This window comes from Lepisma saccharinum, unplaced genomic scaffold (assembly GCF_977018435.1).
Source record: "Lepisma saccharinum unplaced genomic scaffold, izLepSacc3.1 HAP1_SCAFFOLD_238, whole genome shotgun sequence".
Taxonomy (NCBI): domain Eukaryota; kingdom Metazoa; phylum Arthropoda; class Insecta; order Zygentoma; family Lepismatidae; genus Lepisma; species Lepisma saccharinum.
In genome coordinates, this window is record NW_028143012.1 from 479,711 (window position 1) to 503,538 (window position 23,828).

Consider the following 23,828-nt stretch of genomic DNA (forward strand, 5'->3'; position numbering starts at 1 on the left):
CCACTTAACCATGTTTACATCGAAATTTGGTCATATGAAAATTAGAAAACAACATTTAAACCATTACATAGAAAGGTAAATGTTGACAATAAAGAAAGAAAAAAAAATTACAAAGAAAAAATTACAAAATAAGGATAAGAAAAAAATACATACGGGAATAAAAGTGTAACCTAATACTCAGGAGCATACAGCAAAATACACGCACACACACACACTCACATAATCATGACATTAGTCAGGGATTAGAAATATTAACGTGAATAAGGGTTTTTCAGTGTTTTTCTGCACTTAACTGCATTAAATTTGTCACCAACGTATAAGCTTGCACTAATGTGCTAACTATTTGTGCCCAATGAAAATGTTTTAATTGTGTCTTAAAGACATGCTGAAGATGAGTTTCGGATTTCGAGGGGCAGTGAGTTTCAAAGACGAGAATTGGAAACGGTGAAGATTTTGAATAAAAATTTGAGTTATGAAGGGGAATGTGTAGTTGAGTTCTCCCTCGCTATGTGATTCAGAGAGCATTGAGAATCTGCTCGAGAGATAAGCCGGTTCCTTTGAACTGATTGCCCTATAGAGAAGGGTGAGGTTGTGTACCTTTCGCCGATCAATTAATTTGAGCCAATTTAGCTTTGTAAAGAAAACGGATAAATGGTCCCTATATTTCAGATCGAAAATAAAGCGGACGCAGGTGTTTTGTACTCGTTGAAGACGTTGAGCGAGATCATCTGTAAGGTCGGAATAGACAGAATCGCAATAATCGAAGTGTAGAGAAACAAGTGCTTGCACCAGTTTGATTTTAATGCTAACGGATAGAAAATGTTTAAGCCGAACAAGAGCGTGTAATGCAGCGAAGGCTCATTCAGTACTGTATCTGAAACTTTAGGTAAAATAAATAAAAAATAAATAAATTTTTATGATCTGACCATGATAGATGCTGACTAAATATTACGCCCAGATGTTTGGCTGTTTTACTCAAGTTAATAGCTTTTCAACATTTCAAACGTGGAAAGCATTTTTTGTGAACCTATAATAATAGTTTTGATTTTCGAAGGATTAATTAGTAGCCCAAGTACTGATTTGGTTTAGATCATAATTTATATCGCGAATTGAATTTTCAATATTCTTTGGAGGAACGGACAGCTGAACATCATCTGCTTAGATGTGATATTTACAATGTTCGAGTGCGTCAGGAATATCGTTATGTACAGAGAGAAGAGGAGTGGACCGAGAACTGATTAACCGCCACGACGATTTCTCACCCGAGTTGAAGACGCATTGTTGGCGTTACGAACGGAACCAAGCTACGGTTGGGTCACAGAAGTTGTTCGAGAAGGATAGCTTCGAAAGTAGGATGTCGTGGTCGATAGTCTGAAAAGATTTACTAAAGTCGAGAAGTATAAGAATAGTTACCTTTTTAATGTCCATAGCGTGTCTTTTGTCCTCCGTCACGTTGATGAGAGCTGTGCAGGTGCTATGGTTGCGCCGGAATCCCGATTGGAGAAGATTCATTAGTAGAGACCGGATGTTTAGGCACTAAAAACATATAAAATAGGCAGGCAAATAAGCACTTATAATTTTCAAAATAGGCAATGAAATTTAACTCAAAATAATGAAGATAGACGTACAAAAAGAAATAGGTGTTTAAATTATATAGAAACATACCTGTACATTCTTTATAGTTGCTTAAAATAATCCAGGAACTCATCATTAGAGACAGCAGTCCAATATTGTACTTAATAAATCACTGCAAACAGGAGTCACTTCAGTCCAAAATTTTTCATTGTATAATGGCTACACACAATAGTCTGACAAAAGAAATTGTTGGCTACTTCCAACCAGTAGGTACGCAAATTATTTAAATATACACTTTATCACTGCACACAGGGTTATTTCAGTTAAAAAATTTACACTATATATTCCACACAGCAGTTTGAACTAAGAAACTGTTTAAATGAATTTCAAGTTTATACTGTACGATTTGGCAGTCTCTGAATAAGAAGCACTAATTGTGGTTGCACATCACAACAAGGTATTTCTTCACGTGATCAACCGACAAGTTATGTCTGCGATCGGACAACACATATTTTAGAATTAAAAATGATCTTTCAACCTCCACAGATGTTACCGGAGCATGCTTAAAGCACGCGAGAACATGTGGATCTAACTCAGTTTGTATATTTTCACCTTTCAGAACTTGTTGAATTGCCCTTAATTTGTCCAAGTCCTTATTAGCTGCAATAACTTGCTAACTGTTATTTTTAAATTTCTTGGAATCATCGGAAACTAATCCTGGGAACAGGAAATTGTATGCACCGAGTTCAGTCATGTCCCAATTTTAAAGAAAATGCCTAAAATAGGCAATATCTGGCATTTATGAAATAATATAGGCAATATCGTATGAAATAGGCAAAATTAAATTGCCTTTAAATGAAGCTAATCCCTCCCCCCTGGCCATCGCAAGATTCGTTTTCATCTTATCTCTAACAGGAAAGAATAGACATTTTGCCTAACATCCGGTCTCTATTCATTAGATAAAAAAAATACGCGTTTGGTTACTGACAACGTGTTCTAGAGCTTTGGAGAGAGCCGGAAGAATACTTATCGGCCGGTGGTCGCCGAGGCTGAGAACTTTGTTTGATTTCGGCAGAGGGCGAACCTCAGCCAGTTTCCAAATGGATGGGAATATGCCGAAGGACAGGGAGAAGTTAAAAATGCCTGTTATAGGAACGAGAACGTACGGAATATTTTTTTTAATCATTGAATCAGATATTTCGTCTATTCCCACAGCGGTGGATTTCATTTTATTGAGAGCTGACTGATGGTTATTAAAAAAAGTGTAGAATGGATCATTTGAAGTAATATACAGTGATGTGATCTTGTAACTTTGTTTGATTTACACAATTGTATGTATTATAATTTTACACTTCTAACAAATGTGTAATTTGTTTGAAATCTGCATTATAATTGTTTAGTGAGCCTGTCAGATTATTAGAAAATTATATGAGACAATTATTTTTTCATTCTTTTCAGAGATCTCAGTGGCAACTTCTTCCCTGTGTTCTCTGTCCCATCGGATATTTACTTACCAAGGTTGGAAACGCTGTGAGTACAACATTTTTTTGTCAGAATATCAATTTGTTATTAATCTTACTATAATTCAAACTTCACATAGGCGCAACTATAAATATTTGCACATATAACAAACAGTTTGACTAGTCAGAACGGAAAATAAAATATGAATGTATTTTCTTCTTGCGAAAATCATAAATATCTGTGGAAGTACAAAGTTCACGTAACTATGGACTCACACATTTTAGGGTGTTTGGAAATATGATCAAATTACAAAAGGTCCACGGTCCTACAGCCCTCTGAGGGCCAGGGCCTGCTAAGTGGCGTATCGCGAGTCCCATCGCAGCTGTTTCCTGGCTTTCGAGCCTGGAGCCCGCTTACTTCTTCTTTTCAAGTAGCTCCCCAATTGTCCCTATGTATACTGGGCAGAGAGAGGTTCAAGTCAGTGGTTGACAACTCATCAAAGCTAATTTTATATTTATCATCAAGTTTAAACATAATCGAACTGTTACTCTTTATGATCATGCCACAATTTATTTATTATAGTTTAATTTCAAGGGTACATATCAATTAATGCATATATTCTCTTTAAATCGAAAGGTTTAAAAGAGTGAAATTGTTGGGATCGGTGCATCGACTTAAAAAGAAGAATTTAGCGGGTCAAAGTCTCACGAAAGTTGGGAACTACTTATCTACGCGTTCATAAACATGCATACACCCGGGAAAAGTTGCAGTTCTTCAAATACGGGACAATTTACGTCCCGGGAAAGATTGTAACGGAACGCGGTGCATATTACTTTAGTAAGGAACTGCCCCGTTAATTCCGGGACGCCTGGCGCTCCTGTGTTCCTATTAAATATATTAAGCTGATTGGACTGTTCATTCGATAATAGCACATAGACGGATCCAGAATTGGGGAGGGGCTCAGAATATGCATAAGCTCAGAGAAGCATATCGTTTGATATAGTAGCATTTTCTACATTTTTCATGCAGCCATACTATGTTATATCGCGAGCTTTTTGTGAAAAAAACTTTGCAAAATTTGTTTTAAGCCAACTTTGAGTCCAGGTAAACTAATCCAAACGGAGCCTACAGTTTAAAGTGGGATCCAATCCACTATGTCATTTACTTTCACTGGAAATCGAACCTGGGACCTTTTGATTACAAGGCGACAGCGTTAGCACTTCTTGTGAAGTTATCCTGCACTACTTGTTTTAACAGTGATTCGAAAGATCAAGAATGAAGTTGAGAAATCATTTATTACGGCAAAAGTGTCACAAACATCGGAATGATTTGTGTGTATGAGAAAGAGATGTACTTCTGCTTTATATTCATTTCTGTCAATTTATGCATTACCTCTAATCATACTTTATTATTTGAGGGCCCCAGAAATAGTGCAGTATTAACGTGATATTTTTTGAAAATCAAGACGTGGTAGATTCGTTTTCCTGTTTGGTTTGAGTTGGTGTTTTAAGTCCACTTTATGCACAGTAAGGCTAATCGGGACTGGACCTACAGTTTAAAGTGGGATCCGAACCACTTGTGCCTCCACCGGGTATCGAACCCGGGACCCCTTGATTACAAGGCAATGACGCTACCACTGCGCCATCGGGGAGGCCCATCTGTTTCCTGTGGAGCATATTCCAGTGTCCAATAAATCTAGTTACGATTAGTTTATTTGTGCTACACTTCGTTTCATTCTTTGGTTCTCTGGGAAAGGATATAACCGAAGGTGGATGTTGAAGGAATCTATCACAATTTATTTGAACATTTTTTCTCGATGGAATATAACGATATCATTACTTTCAGAAAGGTTTGGTGTTTCCAAAGGCTAAATCCCGCTAAATCAGCCAACGAATATGAGAGCAATGGAGTATAGATTTGTCACTTTCTGATAGAGTAAATAGCTGACACAGAAATTCAACTATGACTTGCTTCTCTGACGACACACATGTCCACGTACTGAATCATACAACAAAATCATCGCATGCGAAGTTTAGATATAGCATGGAGTGAGCTGAAACACCATACAGTGAAGCGTCCAACCTACTTCCAGCGGAAGTTAAGATTTATTGCCAACTTCCACGGCTCGAGCATTCCTACAAACGAGGTTGTAAATCAAGTTTCCTAGGTGACCAACGTTTCTCCCCATTTGGAACCCAATCCGATGTTTCCATCTGTCGTTTAGCAGTGAGTTAGTATCCGCAGAGCTTTAGCTTACAATAAAAGTTGTTATCGCCCTCCTGTTCAAATTTTTTCCTTTCGCCCCAAGATACCAGGACCCCAAAAGCCTCATTATATTAATTGTTTATGGAAACAGTCATCTTTGCTTGAAGTCCAAGAGCCAGTTTCCGAATGTTAATTTTCGTCTGACGTCAGCTTCTACATTACTTTAGTTGTCCTGGTACTGAGAAATTGGCTCAGGAAACGTTCCTCTCACCTTAAGTAACTTGTAAAAATATTTCAAAATTTACTACCCTTGACATGTTGTATCATTATTTTGCCTTTCTGAACATGTCCTAATACTGCAATTCAAAACGTCCTGTACTTTAGAAACTTTTATGTTGATTATATTTTAACATGAATTAACACATTTACAGTGAGTTTGTTTTTCTTTACAGGGTGTTGAAGCACGTCGATATTAAGGAGATTGATGAGGCGGCATTTTCTGGATTCTGGGCATTGAAATCGCTGTAAGTAGATTTTGTTTAACGACTTCAATGGCTTTTTTGGAACTTCTCAATAAACACTCCTCGTTGCTACAGTAAAGCGCAAGAACGTCTACATAAAACGTTTGCAAATAAAATTGAGTGAGTACGAATGTTTGAAGAGTGATTGTTCAGCTCCCAATTTTTCTGCTAGACTTCGTTGCCTGCAGTCATTTTTAATATGTCAAATTACAACATGTATTAACGTTCCCACTTACCCTTAACGAGTACAAAAGCATTCGAAACTGTTCGACAGCAGAAATTATCGCGATATATATTGAGTAAATTTGTACAGAAAAGGAAAATTTAGAATTAATAGAAAATAAGTAAAATGTATAGTCTTTACTGCAGACAACTCAATAAACGTTAATAATTATGAAATAATATGAAAAGTTGTTCTTCTATTATAATATAAATTGTGGGATTTCCAACGTTTGTTTTAACAATTCCATACAAACACTATTTTCCTGCTGAGCATATAAAATATGTTTTTGGCTTAAATAATATACCACACACATCAACCAAATGACTGGTAAACACATGAGACTTAAAGCAATGAAACAGTACTACATAACCATAATGAATTTAATTGGTAGACTGGGTTATTATATTATTGTATTTTTATATTTAATTTTGTAATGTTTTTTTTAACAAATTTACATTTTAATCCTGTATTGAAAAAACAATATAAAAGTACTCAACAGACACAGAAGTAATCAAACTTAACGCATTTTAAGTATTGCATTCCTATATTGTATTTTTCTTTCTACAAATATAGCATTGTAATCGTGTATTGTGTGACGTTTTCCATACTTATGGATATGGGTCAACGGAAATAACATTTATTATTTATTATTATTAGCTGTAAGTGTACTGCAGTTGTAATATTTTTAGGTTAATTGTATTATATCTCATTGTTGTTTATGGTAGGTTTGATATTGAAGCATACCATTTTCATTTTGAATTCCTGAAACTTGCTTTAATAAAATACGTAAAATCTTCTAATTCTCAAATATTGTGTGAAGAATTGGAGTGTACTCTTTCGGAAAATGTGCATAATAAGATGCACATTATATTTCAAAAAGTGGAAATATTTATGTGGAATAGTATTATCACTTACCTGTGGTATGATCAGTATTTTGTTGCCAGAGATACTAGAGTCTGGCCTGTGGTGGGGAGGATAAAGAATCTCTGGCATCCATTTGTTTGTCTCTGAGCATTTGCGTAGGCAGGGGAGAGCTGATGGGGCTACAGACCCCTCAGAAATTTTGAGAAAATCAAAACTTCCAACTGAAAGTAGTAAAGAACTCGGGAATAGACAAAATGGTAACTTCCTTTAGAATTACTATTTTTGTGTTTGGATAACTTAAAATGAAGGTTAAAAAATTGTAATTATGAAGTATTTTGTTGTGCAACCTTCTCCCTCAAGAAATCAGTTACGTAATATCTACCTTTACAATTCCAGACCATACCGAGAAACACCCTGCGTTCACTAGTCCCTCTAGGAAGGGGTTCCGAACTCCTGGAGAAACAAAAAGTCTGGGTTTTTTTTGTTTGTTTTTTAAAATTATTTTTTATTTTATTATCGGCGTAGAGGTCACTCCGAGGAAACTACTGTGATTTGAATCTGTACACTTGTATGCTCGAAAAGATAAAAGTGAATCCAGTTTTTCTTTCACTGATCTTGTAATTTCAACCGCAGTAACTAACGTTTCAAAAGTATGCACCGTTCGATGATTGTTATTCTCGTGAAATGATATTTCAGTGTTACGATCACGTGCATGGTCAATGAATACAAGTAAACATGCATTGTTTAAATGCGTTGTTGTTAACGTAACTTCTTCCCTAAACTGTTTGTCCAAACTAAACGTTTTATAAATTTAGTAACCATTTTTGTAGAGTACGTGTTATGCACTCAATTTATAAAACAACCGTTTTTGTTATTTCAATTTTAAATATTTCCAACGGTGCCGGTTTGCAGGTCATCTTTATGTAAATAAAACTAGCCTTTGACATGTGGGTGAGAAATTGTCTACCATAATTGCCTCTCTATACTTTTATTCTTCTTTTCTCAAGCCTTTTCCTTAATGCATCTCTTTTCTTTTAAATATTTTCTTACTCTTTCCTTTGCGTAATACCATTTAACTTTGATCGTTGAATCTATTCTCTCTTTATCCAATGAATAAAATAGAACTTTCTTTCTTTTCATTTTTCTATCTGTCTCTGTGATCTTTGTCACAAATTGTCTTATCGACAGCTTTCCGTTTTTCGTTGCTTGCGAATTAACACTTATTTCGTCAAATTTCTATTACCACTTTCTTACAAGAGCCTTTTTGCATTTACTTTGATCCAAGTACTCGAGTTGTCACGAAATATAAGAAATGAGTAATTGTGAGTAATGTACGAGAATGTTTCTTTGATCCTCACTATGTATATATTTGCAGGCACGTCACAAACAACCACTTCCAGTCTCTCAGCTCCAGGGTCTTCAGCAACAACACTCAACTGGAAGACTTGTAAGTATTAGAAAGAGAGTTGTAATTCCACCTTAATGTATATACTACAGGGTGGCTCAAAAAGTCACTTAACACCCCCGGTACAAGGCCACTGCTGCGCGCAACATGGAAATGGTGATGACCAATCGTTATCAGGCCAAGGTTGAACCACATTGACGCTTGCCGCACGATCGGCGGCCATCTTGATGTCCGCCATCTTGAATTCAACTTCAGAATTTTAAATGGGAAGGCGGTCGTGCGACATATCAAAATGGGCTAGAATTTCACGAGAAATGCAATGGTGAAGGTTTCTTTGACGTATCTTTAACCAGTAAAACGTTATGACTGAATTCTTGTACAAATATGCTCCTTTTTGAGGTGTTAGAAAAATACCTTAAGATTTGTTTAGTGCATCGGTAATGCATCGAGATCAAAGTGATGTCTAGGGAGAGAAGTTCGCATGCCATTGCACATGATTTTAATCTGATACACCCACGAAGAGTTGCGCATTATGAATGGTTGTCGCGAACAATTTACAGTGTGACGCTTCTATTGAATTAAAAGTCCTTCACAGTGACAAGGCTAATGTTTATGTTCATAAGGAAGTTCATAAACAGAATATGTGACCCTTGTCATGTGATAACTAACTTTGGACAGAAACTGCTTCACAACGTTCCCATAGTATTCTGGTGTTCCTCCTTATTGAAAAAACTCTGTATAAAGTACCTTCTTCCATAAGCAAGGCTGAAAGAACCTGTTTATTTAACAAATCCAAGTAGCCCTAAGCATTTAAGGTTCCGTTGATGAAAAATTGACTAACCAATCGTGTCCCACACAGCACGCCACACCATTAACTTACCAGCACTAACCATTCAGCTTTGATCTGTCAAAAATGGGTTATCAGATAAAAAGCATCGAATATTCTGTTTATGAACTTCCTTATGAACATAAACATTAGCCTTCTCACTGTGAAGGACTTTTAATTCAATAGAAGCGTCACACTGTAAATTGTTCGCGACAACCATTCATAATGCGCAGCTCTTCGTAGATGTATTCGATTAAAATCATGTGCAATGGCATGCGAACTTCTATCCCTAGACATCACTTTGATCTCGATGCATTACCGATGCGCTAAACAAATTTTAAGGCATTTTTCTAACACCTCGAAAAGGAGCAAATTGGTACAAGAATTCAGTCATAACTTTTACTGGTTAAATATACGTCGAAAAACCTTCACCATTGCATTTCTCGTGAAATTCTAGCCTGATTTGATATATCATATCACCCCCTTCCCATTTAAAATTCTGAAGTTGAATTCAAGATGGCGGACATCAAGATGGCCGCCGACCGTGCGGCAAGCGTCAATGTGGTTCCTCCTTGGCCTGATAACGATTGGTCATCACCATTTCCATGTTGCGCGCAGCAGTGGCCTTGTACCGAGGGTGTTAAGTGGCTTTTTGAGCCACCCTGTATATATATATATATATATATATATATATATATATATATATATATATATATATATATATATATATATATATATATATATATATATATATATATATATATATATATATATATATATATATATATCGTGTGCGTATAATTATGTGTTTTTCATTGATTGAATTAGGCTTTTTAACGTCGCTTTTCTGTCACTTTTGGCAAATTGTGACGATGAGGATGAGTGATGATGTGATGAAAGGACACTCACAAAGAACACCCATGCCCTGGCCGGGATTCAAAATCAGGATCCCTGCATGTACGTAGAGCCGTGGCGGTCTAGTCTCTCGACCTCCGTAGTGTTGTGGTTAGCACAGCGTGTAACGATGCCAGTGGTCCCGTGTTCGAATCCTGGCTAATGAATTTCTGCCTATGAAATACCAAGATTCGATTCCAAGGGTGGGTCGTAATTTTAGATCTAGCAATATCCCTGTAAGGAGTGGCTATAGGGTTCACCCAGTCTCTAACGTGGGGCTTATCACATGGCCTCCACAAAATGGCCGATATCGTGAAAGTGTGGGGTCCTACCTCCAATCTCGACCTTACGCCTCTCCTTTGTAACTATATGTAAAGGTGTCTGAAAAATATGGGACATTTTGAAAAGGAAAATAAAAGAAGATGAACTTCGAAGCAAGTGTATTCATGGAGATGAATAATACAGAGTATGAAATTAATGGCAAACATGTTATTCATTCACAAGATGGCCTTCATGTTTTGAATATGACGTCAGGAAGATTGCCTCCGTTTGTGCGTACACATTGATGAAGTCGTTGGGAAACATCGTGCATTGCTCGATGTAACATGTCCACAGGAATGAGGTTGATTTTGTCACGGATTCGTGTCTTCAGTTCTGAAATTGTTGCCGGTCGATGTTCATTCACCTTTTCTTTTGGAAGCCCCACAAAAAATTACAGTCCGTGAGATCTGGGGATCTCGGGGGCCATGGGATGACACCAAATCGCGAAAACGCTCGATGGCAAAACAACTGTCTTAATGCTGCAATTAATTGGCGAGTTGCGTGTGATGTTGCCCCGTCTTGCTGAAACCAGGCATTGTCACGGATGTCTGTAAATCGATATAGTTCCTGAGCAACAATGTTTTTCACCATATCAGCATAACGTTGGGAATTGACGGTCACTGGGTTACCATCACCATCATCAAGAAAATAAGGGCCCATGATGCCAGACGATGACACTGCATAGCATACACTCACTTTGTTACTGTGTAACGGGACATCATTCAGTATACGCGAGTTTTCAAGAGCTTAATATCGGAAATTTTGCTTATTATCGAAGCCATTGAGATGAAAATAGGCCTCGTCTGACATCCACACCTTGTCCATGAACTCTTCGTCACCGTCCAATTTCGCCAAAAATGTTGTACAAAATTTTTGCGTTGCCCGTGTTCGTTCGGTGTTAATTTCTGGACAATCTGAAGTTTGTACGGATGGAACTTTAGGTCACACTTCATTATTCTATGCACGCTTGACCTATGCAGCCGCAGAGACGCTGCCTGGCGTCGAAAAGAGCATTGTGGACTTCTCTCGATGGCAGTCCGGACAGCCTGTATGTTCTCCTTTGTTCGAACACTGTGAGGCGCTTCAAGGTTGAACCTGTTTCCTCGAATTTGCGTGCCCAACTTGCTATTGCATCCGCGCATGGAACTTGTGCATGCCGTTGCAGTTGATAATGTCGCCGAAATTCTCGACGTGCAGCACTGACACTGTAGTTATTCTTATAATACGCAGCTCCACTGCTCCTTGATAACTGAATGGCATGGCACCTACTTCATGTTTTGTACGTTACGTGGCGCCACATTCCTCGCAGTGTTGCCAAGTTAGATTTTTTAAAATCCCATATTTTTTAGACACCCTTTATGTATATGAATCGGTGAGACCAAGAAGGGAAAGATTCCACTCGACCTTACTTTCGGGAAATAAAAAAAAAAACTCATAGCAACCAAAACAAAAAGCCGGATGAAGAAATTTACAATTACAAACTTATTCATCATAACCATAGTAACAATATTCCATAAGTGGTTTGTTTTTAAAACCTTTATTTTAGCTCTGATATGTATTCAAAGTATTCAGTCCATATTGTTCAAAAAGTGGAATCTTTTCCTTCTTGGTCTCACCGGTTCATATATATCATCAACTTTCCTGCGCCACTAAATTACAAAGATCATAAATCATGTACAGTGTAATATATAAAATTATATATTTTTTAAATATACAAAAATATTATTTTATATATTTAATGTAGATAAATTTGCAGTTGATATTAATTTTCCTAAAAAGTCCCCAAGTGGTGAAATTAATTATACGTCACCTGAATAATGAGGAATATTATAAATACGTAATATTTTGTGTTTGTTGTGAAATAAGTTTTATCAGTGGATATTAACTCTTTTCTTCATTTCAGGAATCTGAGCTACAACAAAATCAAGTTCCTGTCTCCGCAAGTGTTTGAACGTCTTACAGCTCTGAAGGAACTGTGAGTAATATAATAACTATAGGATTTAGAAGTTAACATATATCATTAGTAAATTTAATTCTGATTTCAATCCATTACATGATATTTAATTTGATATTGTTATATAATCCGTGTGGCTTACTATAAAGGTTGAGTTCTATGTTATTAGTAATTTTGTTTTCGAAGAGCCTGGTTATTTATTGAGGTTAGCAATATTTTTCGTTGCCGTCTACACACCTTAAAATCAGATCCATGTTGTGGAGTCGTATGCATACATATCTCCAGCTTTAGTAGATTGGGACGGTGCAATCAAAGAATTGTCAAAATAAAAAAAAATAGTAAAGGATACTAGTTACTAAAATGAGAACCAAACGTGTTTTGTTAATTCAAAGAAAGCAGTTCTTTTTCTGTGTATACTGTCGATTTACAACACTAAATATATTTATTAACTCTTTAATAAAAAATGTATCAACTGTAAAGACGAATTTTATTTATAGAAATTAGTACAGAATTTCCGAATGATATCCATGAAATTAACTTCATTTTCTATCATATAAAAATAAAATTAATTGTCATGAAATGAGAATGAAAGCTTTATCAAAATATGTCAAAAGATTTATTCCTGTCTCACTTATATGATTTGTTTTCTTTCACATGGTTCGTTTTATACGGTACTATAAAAACTATAGCCTAATTTAATTGTTATGAAGATCTTAAATAGAAATAACATCGTTGTTCTTATATAAAAAAGAGTCACTGTTATTATTATAGTTTGAGTAACACCTCTTCTTCTTCTGTTTATTGAGGCCATTTTGTCGGGAAGGCCAAAACAAGTATTCGTCTTGAATGTTCTGATTTTACTTTCCTCAGACAAACATTTAACCTTCCCAACTGTTTTCATGTTGGGAGATGATAATGTTTTAACAAACGTCTTAGCTTCTTGAGAAGTGAAGTGTCTTCCATTGTCCCTGAGGAATTTTTTCAGTGTCTCCTTACCTTTTAATATGATGTATATGTCCCATGCAGGTCCCCCTACAACCTTGCACTTTTAATCTTTCTCAAGGGGTTATTTACACCAATTTTGGAACTTCAAAGGAAGCATGTTTAGATAAGAGGAGTGTTCCTCGTGTAGGTTGAAGGGTGCAAATGGCCACATGGGCCATGTGCCAATGGCCACCAAGTGGTATGTTGCCTTTGGGTCTCCTTTATTGCACTGCGTTAGACCAACTTGGTGTTCTGACGTCGTACGAGGAATGCTTACGTTGTTAGGTTAGGTCTGTTACGTTTGGTTTCCTTAGCATAAACACACATAAAATGTATTATGCTAAGAGAACTAAACCCAACAAGCCTAACCTAACAACTTAGGCATTTAGCGTTACAACGAAAGCATTCCGCGGTGACGTGAGAACGCAAGGTTGCTCTCGCGTTGTGCGATAAGGGAGACCGGTTGCCTTTGAAACACTAATGACGTCAGCGGTACCTCATATCTTCCAGCATGGAAAATAGAATCACTACAGAGAGTGTGAGTTCGAGATAGATATAGAATATGCACTTAAAAATTGTTTATAATATTTCTTCTCCTAATGGCATTTTGCTTTATCTCTTCGTCCCTGGTGCGCCACGGGAAAATGTTTTGCCTATATACAATAAACAGTCAGGCTTTAGCCTTCATTAAAAGGGCCAGTCTGAACTATACGTGTGCCTGACTGTTTATTTTATATAGGCAAAACCTTTTCCCGTGGCGGACTCGGTGGCTGAGGTTCGACTCCCGACCTCGTCACAGAAGTTCCCGGGTTGAAGTTCGCGGCCTGGGAGTTTTGATGTTACTTTCTCAATTTCGTTTAATCGTCAGCTACACTACCCTTCGTCATAATTAGTAAAAAATGGCAGAAAACAACATACAATAATACAAAAGTAAAAGGTTCAAGACTAACAAATTAAAAATAACGTTCAGAACTAATTAACTTTATGTTCATTTGCATATATATAAGACTACCAAGAATTGTGTTGGTATTACTTCTACTATTACCATAAAAATTAGACTATGACAACTATGATACAGAATAATATAATATAATTTAATTCCATGTGATGTTCATAAGAATTGTTACAAGTTACACTTGCAGTTCATGTTCAGTTTTAAGATTTGAATTATTGTCTGAAGTGCCATCTACTGGCCCCCGGTTGATAGTTGATATCAGCATATTTTTGTCATATGACTTAATCTGTGTGAATATTACAACTAGGGCTGAGCCGTACCGCGGTAAGTATCGGTTGATATTTTTGCACGGATACCAGCCGATACCATTGTTTTTGAGTCGCTAGAAGCGTGGCCCTTTCAACTGTTCGTTCACCTTTTCCAACTTACCTTTAGTTTTGAAATAAAATAGTTGTGCATTTGTTAAATGAACCTGTACTCAAGTTTCCGTGAACAGCAAGTACGTGACACAAAGATCCGTACGCTGATAAGACTCGCGGTCAAAAAAATTGCAAATCAAGCGTAACATGAAATTATCCCCATAGGAGTTCGTTGTTTCTGTTTAGTTCTCTTCGAAGTCTACCAGGCTATGTTCCTGTGTGTAATTCTTCCACTTTCTTTGGTGTTTGCGGACATCTCTCTCTTTAGACTTCCCGCAGTCAAAAGGTCATCATCGCCCATGAAAGTGGTGGACGTGTCTCAGACATAATAGTACATGGCATATTCCTGAAAATTCAAATACCTGTGCTAATCCCCATTTTCCTTTCCAACTTTAGACTTTTGTTTGTCCCGACCTGGATAATTGGGTTTCAGCAGGCGTGTTTCGACACAGTTATGCGGCAGGAGAATAATGTTTATTTGAACGACATTGATGTCACTTACTTTCTTGAAATTGTAGTGATGGGATTGGATTTTCTTCTACGCCAAGCGATTGAACTATGTATTACTTTTTAAGAAATCATTTTCCGATAGTACATTGAAAGCAAAGTCACTTTGCGATATCACTGTACTGCCTGATATAGAAACAAGGGACTGGTAAGTTTTCATTCTCTCTTTAAATTTATTTTACTAATTTTTATTCTCTTTGTTAAAGAAATAAAAAGTTGACGAGATTGGTTACAATTTACAGCTTTACTGTTAGTTTTGGACGTCGTGTCCGGAGTTCGTAAATCGCCTGTTATTCTTGCGTTCACGGATGATTTGATATTAGTTTGGGAATAGTAATCCCTTAATTTTAGAGGAGGTTGAATGATCTCATTTATCAACATTGGGAGAGAGGGGGACGACGACGACACGATTGCTTCGCTCTTAGCTTCTCTTAATATTTCTCTAATATTTGAAACATCTGATCGATTGTCACTCATCTAGAAAAAAGATTGTAAAGTTGAGATGAATCTTTGCAACAGAGCATCGTTTGTTGGGTTTATTTATTCATCGTCCCTCGTCAGAAATGTATACTTATAAAATGTAATAATAATAATTATACACATACACACAAACATATATATATATATATATATTGTATAACATAGCATTTGTTATATTAAATTGGGATTATTCAAGTACCGGTATCGGCATCGGTGGGTATCGGTCAGGGTATCGGCATCGGTTCAAAGTGGTATCTGCTCAGTCCTAATTACAACGTCATGATTACATCAGCTGTAATTCTCACGTGAACTATTAACCGAGGGATTTACTAAATGGAATAACTGACAAATTCATTAACTACGTTGATGAGAAAAGCTTTGAAACATAAAATAATTGATTGATTAATTGAATAATTGATTAGCTTTTCTACAACTTTTGGCTAACAGCGAATACGAGGATCAGTGATGATATGATGGAACTGATGAAGCTGATGGGACTACCACCCCCCCCCCCCCCCCCGGAAATGTTATGAAAATCAAAATTTTCAAATGAAAGCAGTAAAGAACTCGAGGAAAACTGAAGTGGTAAATGATCATGTGGTTACTAAGATTCCTTCTCTTTTATTCTGTTCTTCTTTCTTTGTACTTTTCTTCCTGTTTCTCTGTCTGTTTTTCTGTTTCCGTATCACTTCTTTTCTATTTTCCTTCCTTTTCCTATCCTAATTTTCACTTTTTTCCTTTCTTGTTTCTCTATATCTTTCTCCCTTTCCCATCTCTATTTTGTGTCATCTGATTCTCTATCCCTATCACCTATTCTCTCTATTTCTGCCTCATTTCATGTACTTCAACTCGTTATATCTGTCTGTGATTGTTACTGTAACGGAGAATAGCCTCCCCGATGGCGTAGTGGTGACGCTGTTGCCTTGTAATCACTCATAGTGATTCGGTTGGATCCCATTTTAAACCGTAGGTCCAATCCCGATTAGCCTTACTGTGCATAAAGCGAACTTAAACAGAAACTCACTCACTATGACCATAGCTCGCTATGATCAAGGCTATGCTGTGACCATAGGCAAGTTGTCTGTGCTATGATAGAGCGATGTAGTTCAGTAGCTCCACCAGGTGGAACTAATGAAGCAACAAGATAACCTGCTTGGCTATCCTAACATCTTACACAATATAATACAGTTTCTCAGGTTATAAATCATAACACAAAATGTTATGCAAAATATTCATGTGAACATTTTAATACATGTAAAGTATCAGCAATGTTCCATTTCCTGAGTGGAAAATAGCCTGTTGTCTCGGCTCGATGAGTTGTTCAGTTGCAGAATGGTGTCCGTTTTCAATCCACAAGGCTGCATACTTTTCAGCAGGGAAATCTTGATGACTGCACCATTAATGAACTGGAGACTAAAGCCATGCACAGCAAGGTCAGAATATGGGACGGAGAAATTTACACTTGGCAGAGGCGCAGATAAGGGTATACCTACCCTTACCTGTGGCAGAGGTGAGGGGAAAAGCAAAACAAACAAAGCGTTACTCGATCCTTTTTCCATTGAAGATTTTTCAACTGATGAAGTGACCCACTTCCTTTGGGGGTAACCAAGTGAAAATAGATGTCACAATTCAACTCAGTATATGACGTTCCTTTTTCGACCACGTCACGAAGAGATCTCTTATCATAAAGCATTTTCTATTATAAGGTTGATTTTACATTATGCTTGCTTTGTGACATTCCCAACTTGCCCCGAAATGTTTTTCTGTGTGATCTCTTTCCGAAAAACAAAATCCTGGCTACGTCACGCCGCACTGCTGTCAATTTTCCCATTCGCCGACTTTTACGAATCTTTAAATATAATATATTTTTTTGACTTGATTTAATTTTTGTTATTTAGCGCCGGTTTTCTCCCACTTTTGCTAATCGCGGCGATGAGGATATAGTGATGATATCATGAAGGGACACTCATAAAATACACCATCCCCAGGTCAGGATTCAAACACGGAACACCTGGTGTTGTAGCGCGCTGTGTAACCACTCCGTCACAGGTCGGGTATAATATTGTTTTTTCCGCAGTTTATCTTTGATCCTCATTTCAAAATTTGTATGATGTAAATATCAAAAACCTTGGCATAAGAAGAATATATCGGGGCATGCACATAAAATGTTGGTGCTTGGTACTGCGGGGGTGGGGGGGGGAAGACCAAGCCACAATCTTGCCTAGGGGACACAAATATCTAGCTACGGGACTGTCGCCTTGAAATGGTCCCGGGTTTGATCCTCCTTGGAGACACATTGCACAGTGGGTAAGATCCCACCTTAAACTGTAAGTCCCGTCCCAAAGAGCACATCTGATTACCATTCGTAATTTTCTCTCACGCTTAGCAAACCATACCTTACTTCGTTTCACCTTTTATTGCTTCTGTTTGTTTGATTTTTTTAGTCCGCTTAATAAGCAGATGGCCTACTCGGTGACAGAAAACATTTGGAGGTTGATTTCCGATCTCGCAACCGCAGTTTCCGGTTACGAGTCCCAACCAGGATATGGATGTTCTTTGTGACTCCCCGTCACCAATTGAATCTAATCATCACACATAGCCAGAGGAGGAAGATAAGTGACGCTAAATCAAATAATACTTAGATAGATTTTGATTTCACCTACAGTTCAAAGTGCTGGCTGGCTGAGTGAATTATGTTTGTTTCACTTCGCTTTCCTGCCACTTTTGCCCAATCGCGACGATGGGGATGATGGTGATATGATATGTATGAAGCGATAATCATGATAATGCATGACACAACAAAATTCCTACAGAGGATTGTCCTGACTGTAGATCCAGGCGTCATAGACTCGTTAGTCTGCAAAAATGGAAGTCTGCGGTGCACTACGTGTAAGAGAGGTTGACATTTGGGTGTCTTCTGACAGGGTCACACCTTACACCGCAGTTCAAAGTGTGATCCGTACCACTGTGGAATGTGCGTTCACCGGGATTCGAACTCAGACCTCGTTGATCATTAGGACTAACATTTTAATGCATAATAAAATACCAGAAAGTGCTCTATAAGAATGAACGGTCTAGAAGCCACAAAAAAGTGCTCCATAAAATTTCCAAAAATGCTCGTTTACAACAAACGTAAGTTTTCATTCCACTAGTCATGTATTGCAATGTACTACTAACGACATATTAACAAAACGTCAAATTAAATAGACTGCCGATTGCTTCTTAACAAAGACTTGAACTTTGAAAGCTCCTTTCAACTTCTACGGACACTAGAGGAGCATACATGAAGTAAACTATGTCACCAGCTTGCAAATCCTCTGGTAGAAAAATTTTCCCCAGACAAAACACCATTATTCTTCAAAACCAGAAACATTTTCTTGGCTCCTTTCTTTGCCACTTTCCCGTGAAATTTAGTAACACACGTGTAACGTTTTTCACTCGGCTGTTTGGTCAAGAAGGAAAGAATTTCCAGACTTCGTGGAACGGAAGTTGCTCTGAAACTTTCGTAAGCAAGAAACAAGTGGGTGCTTTCTAAGAAAATAAAACACTTAAGAAATGTCCCATCTCTCATGAAATTAGAAAGAAATGTTTAAAAATTGTTTTAAATGCACAAGAATGCCAAGGAAAACTCTAAAAATGCAATATTGTGCAAAATCGACTAAAAATGTTTAAGAAAAGCCATATCAAAGTGAGCCGCGGTAGCTCAGTCGTTAGGGCATCTTACTACCATGCGATCCCAGTCGGGGAAGAACCGGTATATTTTCCACCTGTTCAAGCGGCTCCCGCGCCCACCCAGCGTCGTATAAAGTGGGTACCTGGAGTAAACTCGGGGGAGGGTGGGTAAAGGCGGCCAGGGGCGTGTCGTTGATCACGTCATCTCCACCCTCGGCTACCCATCCCCACCTTCGTGATCAAGAATGAGTGGGGCCCTACAGTAGAGTCCAGCCAGGAACCAGTGTGCAATCACAGTGCAGAACGGTTATTTTGACAAAATCCTGCTTCCTAATGGCTGTTTTAGGGAGGGGGATTTTTAACGTTGTCAGTTCTTGCCCAAGCGGTGGGCGTAATTTGGCTGTGTGACCGCGAGTTCCTTCGCAGGTAGACGCGCCAACAGACGGTCACTGCCATGAAGGCGGTCCCCACGCAGGATGTAAGCGCAACCTCACTGTAACTCCACACCACACCCACATTTTGTTATGAACCCCATGAACATCTAACTAAGGAATGGCATTGGGCTTTCCTAAAAAGACGCTCATGCACAAAAACCTTGCCTCATTGATTATAATGCTACAGCCTTAACTAATAAGCTATCATAAAGAGTCGCATTGGATGCTATAAGATGTTTGTACGTTTACTTTCTCTCATTTTATTTCCTATTTTCTTTTATAATTTTCATCCTTCTGATGGACGTTTATCGTAGCACCTACTTTTCCTGAAGATTCCAACAGCTATTTCTGCATGAGACCCTTTCACGTCCTTCGATACACAGTTTCAGTTGATCAAGGCTTCAAATCCCTCGAGGCCTTGTTCACTCGGTTGGTATAACCTGTGCTTCCAGTTGAGGTTTCGAACACGCTTACGCTTAAGGGAGCTGCGCAGTGTACACAATCGCTCTCCAAAGTGAAACAAAAGCCCAAACAGGAGCTATAAACATAAGGAAACTTTGCAAAAAACAGGAAAACAAGGAGAAAGATTCCACAAGTGAAAATAAATGAAGCACTGATGTTGGTGATAGGGGCATGTTGAAGAGACGTTACTGTATTCATGGCTAATGTTTTTATGTAGTTGAATCCTAAAAATCATCAGAAGTATTTTGGGAATATATACCAGAGTAAAGAGCAAGCAAAGGGGCAGGGTGAAGTAGCTACCCTCTGTCTCGGGAATCTAAAGCCCGGCATTCACTTGTTGCAAACCAGCGTATCGTATCCCCGTTCCGTATGAATTTATTCGAAAAATCTTGCAACGCTCCGTTTCAAAATGTGAGAAAAGATACGCAACGGACCCGATCGCTAATTTGGCGGTTTTTCCCCGTCACATGGAAGGGTACGGTACGTGGTGAAGGGGCAGTGTGGACGGGCATGCGCGCGGTCCGTTGCCTCGTTGCATCATCCTTCAGTGTGTATTGAGCTCTGTGAATGACAGTACGTCTCATTGTCAATTTATTTTCTTTATTATCTTTATTATGGAGTGGGGCAAGGAAAATACTATTTAATTTATTGATAAGAAATATGGAATCCTGTAGTACTCCAAATGTTTAGGGTCCCACAACAAAATTCGTAAACAAGATGCGTGGGAAGGAGTTGGAAGTTGTAACAACAACTCGAAGTCCGTCGGATGCATCCGAGTAAAGTTTTGTATAATGCGCTGATCTGCTGGAACCGCAGATCTTTTCTCTTTCTCGATAAAACTTAATTAATGAAAATATATGCGGCTGCTGCCACTTGCTGAGGTGTACTCATCGTCATTTGAGACCAGACTGTGAATAGAAAGAACTGACTACCGTATCGCACTCCCGTATCAATCATGCTACTGGGTGGGTGATACAGAACGCAGTGATGTTACGCGACAAATCGGGGTCCGTATCGTATCAATGATTGATACAGAACGGGGATACGATACGCTGGTTTGCAACAAGTGGATACCAGGCTTAAGGAGTAACGCCGTGCATGACGGTAGACAAGGGGAGGAAGTCTGTGAGTGAAGCAAAGCAGTGCACGCTGCTGCAAATGGCTGGTAGCAGAAACCGCGTTTTCGCCTTCATGTATTCACTTTCCCTCTCACGCGTTCATTAGTCGAGCCCTCTTGAGTCCTACTTACGCAGAGGACTGGCTTTCGTTCGCTAGCTCCATAGATTACCGACACAGAGTATATAAGCATACTGAGTTACCTATGGTATTTTTGTACAGTGGTGCAGGATATATTTCACGTAAAGGAACGATCGTCATAAAATATATTGTACTTTACTTCGTCCTTTGACAGTTGCGAGTTATTATGCCATTCAGGATGTTATGCTCCATAGTCTCTTCAACAATCCAGAATGCAACAACTCCAATAGTTCACTTGTTGCCTTAGCAACGGCTACAGTACTTCCTGAAACTGCTGCTTGTCTTGAATGGTCATATTTCACGACTTTCTCTGCCCATCAGAAACTCTCCCTTCCGTGACACAAGGAGACGTTGGTTTCTCTGAATCTCCTGGCGGACATCGGATCAAGCTCTGAGGTGACTCTGAGACCAGGATTCCACCTTGATAGAGCATCGTGTGCACTTGACGTCCCCATTCAGGTAATCTGTGGAATTCTCAGTTTTTCCTCTTCATGGGAGATTTCCAGGAAGTGCTTCGCGTCGACGGATTGAGCTGTCGCTTTAAGCCCTGCTAAGCTCCTGCATCGTTCTCGTTCCAGCGAAGGGGAAATATACTCATTGGCTGTACGGAGAAACGATGTGGAATTTAACACATGCCGAAGAGCTGGTTAGGAGAAGCTTTTTACAGGATTTAATACACCTTGGAGTTGTATTTGCTAATATCCAGGACCATTCAGAACTTTAGACAGATGTAAAGACAACTAAACTCTTTAACTCCTAATCTCGGCGGCGGTAAACCGATGATCATAATTGGAGTGGAATATTCACTCACTAATATTAGTCAGTATTTCCAACAGATTTTATTGTTTCAATTTTCAAGAATCTGTATCGGTGGGAATTGGTAAGATAATCATCGGTTGAAAGTGGTATCGGCTTAGTCATAGTATGAATGTTTTTTCTTTCTTGTATTTATAGTCAGTTTAACGAAGTAAATTCAATTCTGAAAAAAATGAAATATTATGCTTTAAATGTATTTCATTGCAGGGATTTAAGAAAGAATCTTCTGGAGAAAATATCCTGGAATGTTCTGAAGCCCCTTGTCAGTCTTGAAAAGTTGTGAGTACTTCTTTAAATTGTAATGATATGTTGCATGTGTGGCGAATCTATTTCAAGTCATTAAACAATCTGAAACCAAATGTACAGTTCTGGGTTGTAATGATCCCATTGACTTTCAATGAAATCATTATAATCTATAGGTTTTTGATTTTTGATTTGATTTAGTTTATTTTACTTCGCGTTTTGTGCCTCTTGGCTAATTTGCAAAGATGAGGATGAGTGATGAAATGATGAAATTGATGAATGGACATTCACAAACAACCAAGCCCGACCGGGATTCGAACCCGGGACCCTTGGCGTCGCAGCGCGATTTGCTAACCACTCGGCCACAGGGTCGGGCAATATAATCTATAGGTGTCTGTGAGTGTACGTACAACACTGCAACCTGTGGGGTGGCATGAGTTGGGAAGAAATGTGTTTTTTAATTGCAAACTGATGATTTGGTGAGCTTACTTTTTGAATTTACGACACCATTTCGTAACAGCGCGTTCAAAAACTGTTTTTATGTTTCGATCGTTATAATTTCTAACAGATTATTATCGCAAAATGGAAAACAAGAAGGCGGCCACTTAACATGCTTGGCTTCCGAGTCTGCTTGTACTGATGTGCCTCCACCGGCGTTCGAACCTGGAACCACTTGATTAAAATGCGTTAGCGTTAAACAACGGGCAACATTGCCTCTCTCTCTCTCCTTCCAAATATACTCGTATATGGGGAACCATCTGTATGTACACACACATTTCTCTTTTAATATTTAATTTCCATTGTAAGAGAATTAAAAAATCAGCATTTTTTCGTAAATTTGGTGTAAATTAATAGAACTTTGCACATATAAAAGTGACAGGTGAATCAGATTTTTATGCAATGTATGGGAAATAATGAGCACAATGTAAAACATTTTGACTAACTAATTAGTTCTTCATTTTCTTTCAGCTACCTGATAGGGAATCGTTTAGTCACCATCCGAATCGGAACCTTCCCGCCACTGTTCCGCCTGAAACTTCTCTCCCTCACTCACAACAGCATTGCAACCATCGAACCAGGGGCCTTTCAAAATCTGACCAATTTGCAAGTTCTGTAAGTATTTCTTTCCCCAATACTTATTTCATGGCCTTTATTTATGGAGCATGTTTTACTTGGTGTCACAAAATATTCTTCGTAACTTTCGCACGGGTGTTCTGTTTTCCAATATTTTTTTATGATTTCTTTTTGCCGATTTTTAGTACTTTTCTTTCACATTCTCTTTCTCTCTCTCTCTCTCTCTCTCTCTGTTCTCATTCTGTATATAACTTTCTCTCGGCTCATCTCTTTCAC

At 38.2% G+C, this 23,828-nt stretch overlaps 1 protein-coding gene across 1 annotated transcript in view; it reads left to right on the forward strand.

The window, feature by feature from the left end:
• Positions 1–23,595, forward strand: part of LOC145982544 (uncharacterized) — a 130,297-nt gene extending 106,702 nt beyond the window's left edge. Inside the window, exons 5-9 of the mRNA XM_083115999.1 lie at positions 3,034–3,105; positions 5,694–5,765; positions 8,225–8,296; positions 12,199–12,270; positions 23,448–23,595. Of these exons, the coding sequence (XP_082972125.1) occupies positions 3,034–3,105; positions 5,694–5,765; positions 8,225–8,296; positions 12,199–12,270; positions 23,448–23,595 (436 nt within the window). The remainder of the gene's footprint in view (positions 1–3,033; positions 3,106–5,693; positions 5,766–8,224; positions 8,297–12,198; positions 12,271–23,447) is intronic.
• The last annotated feature ends 233 nt before the right edge of the window (positions 23,596–23,828 follow it).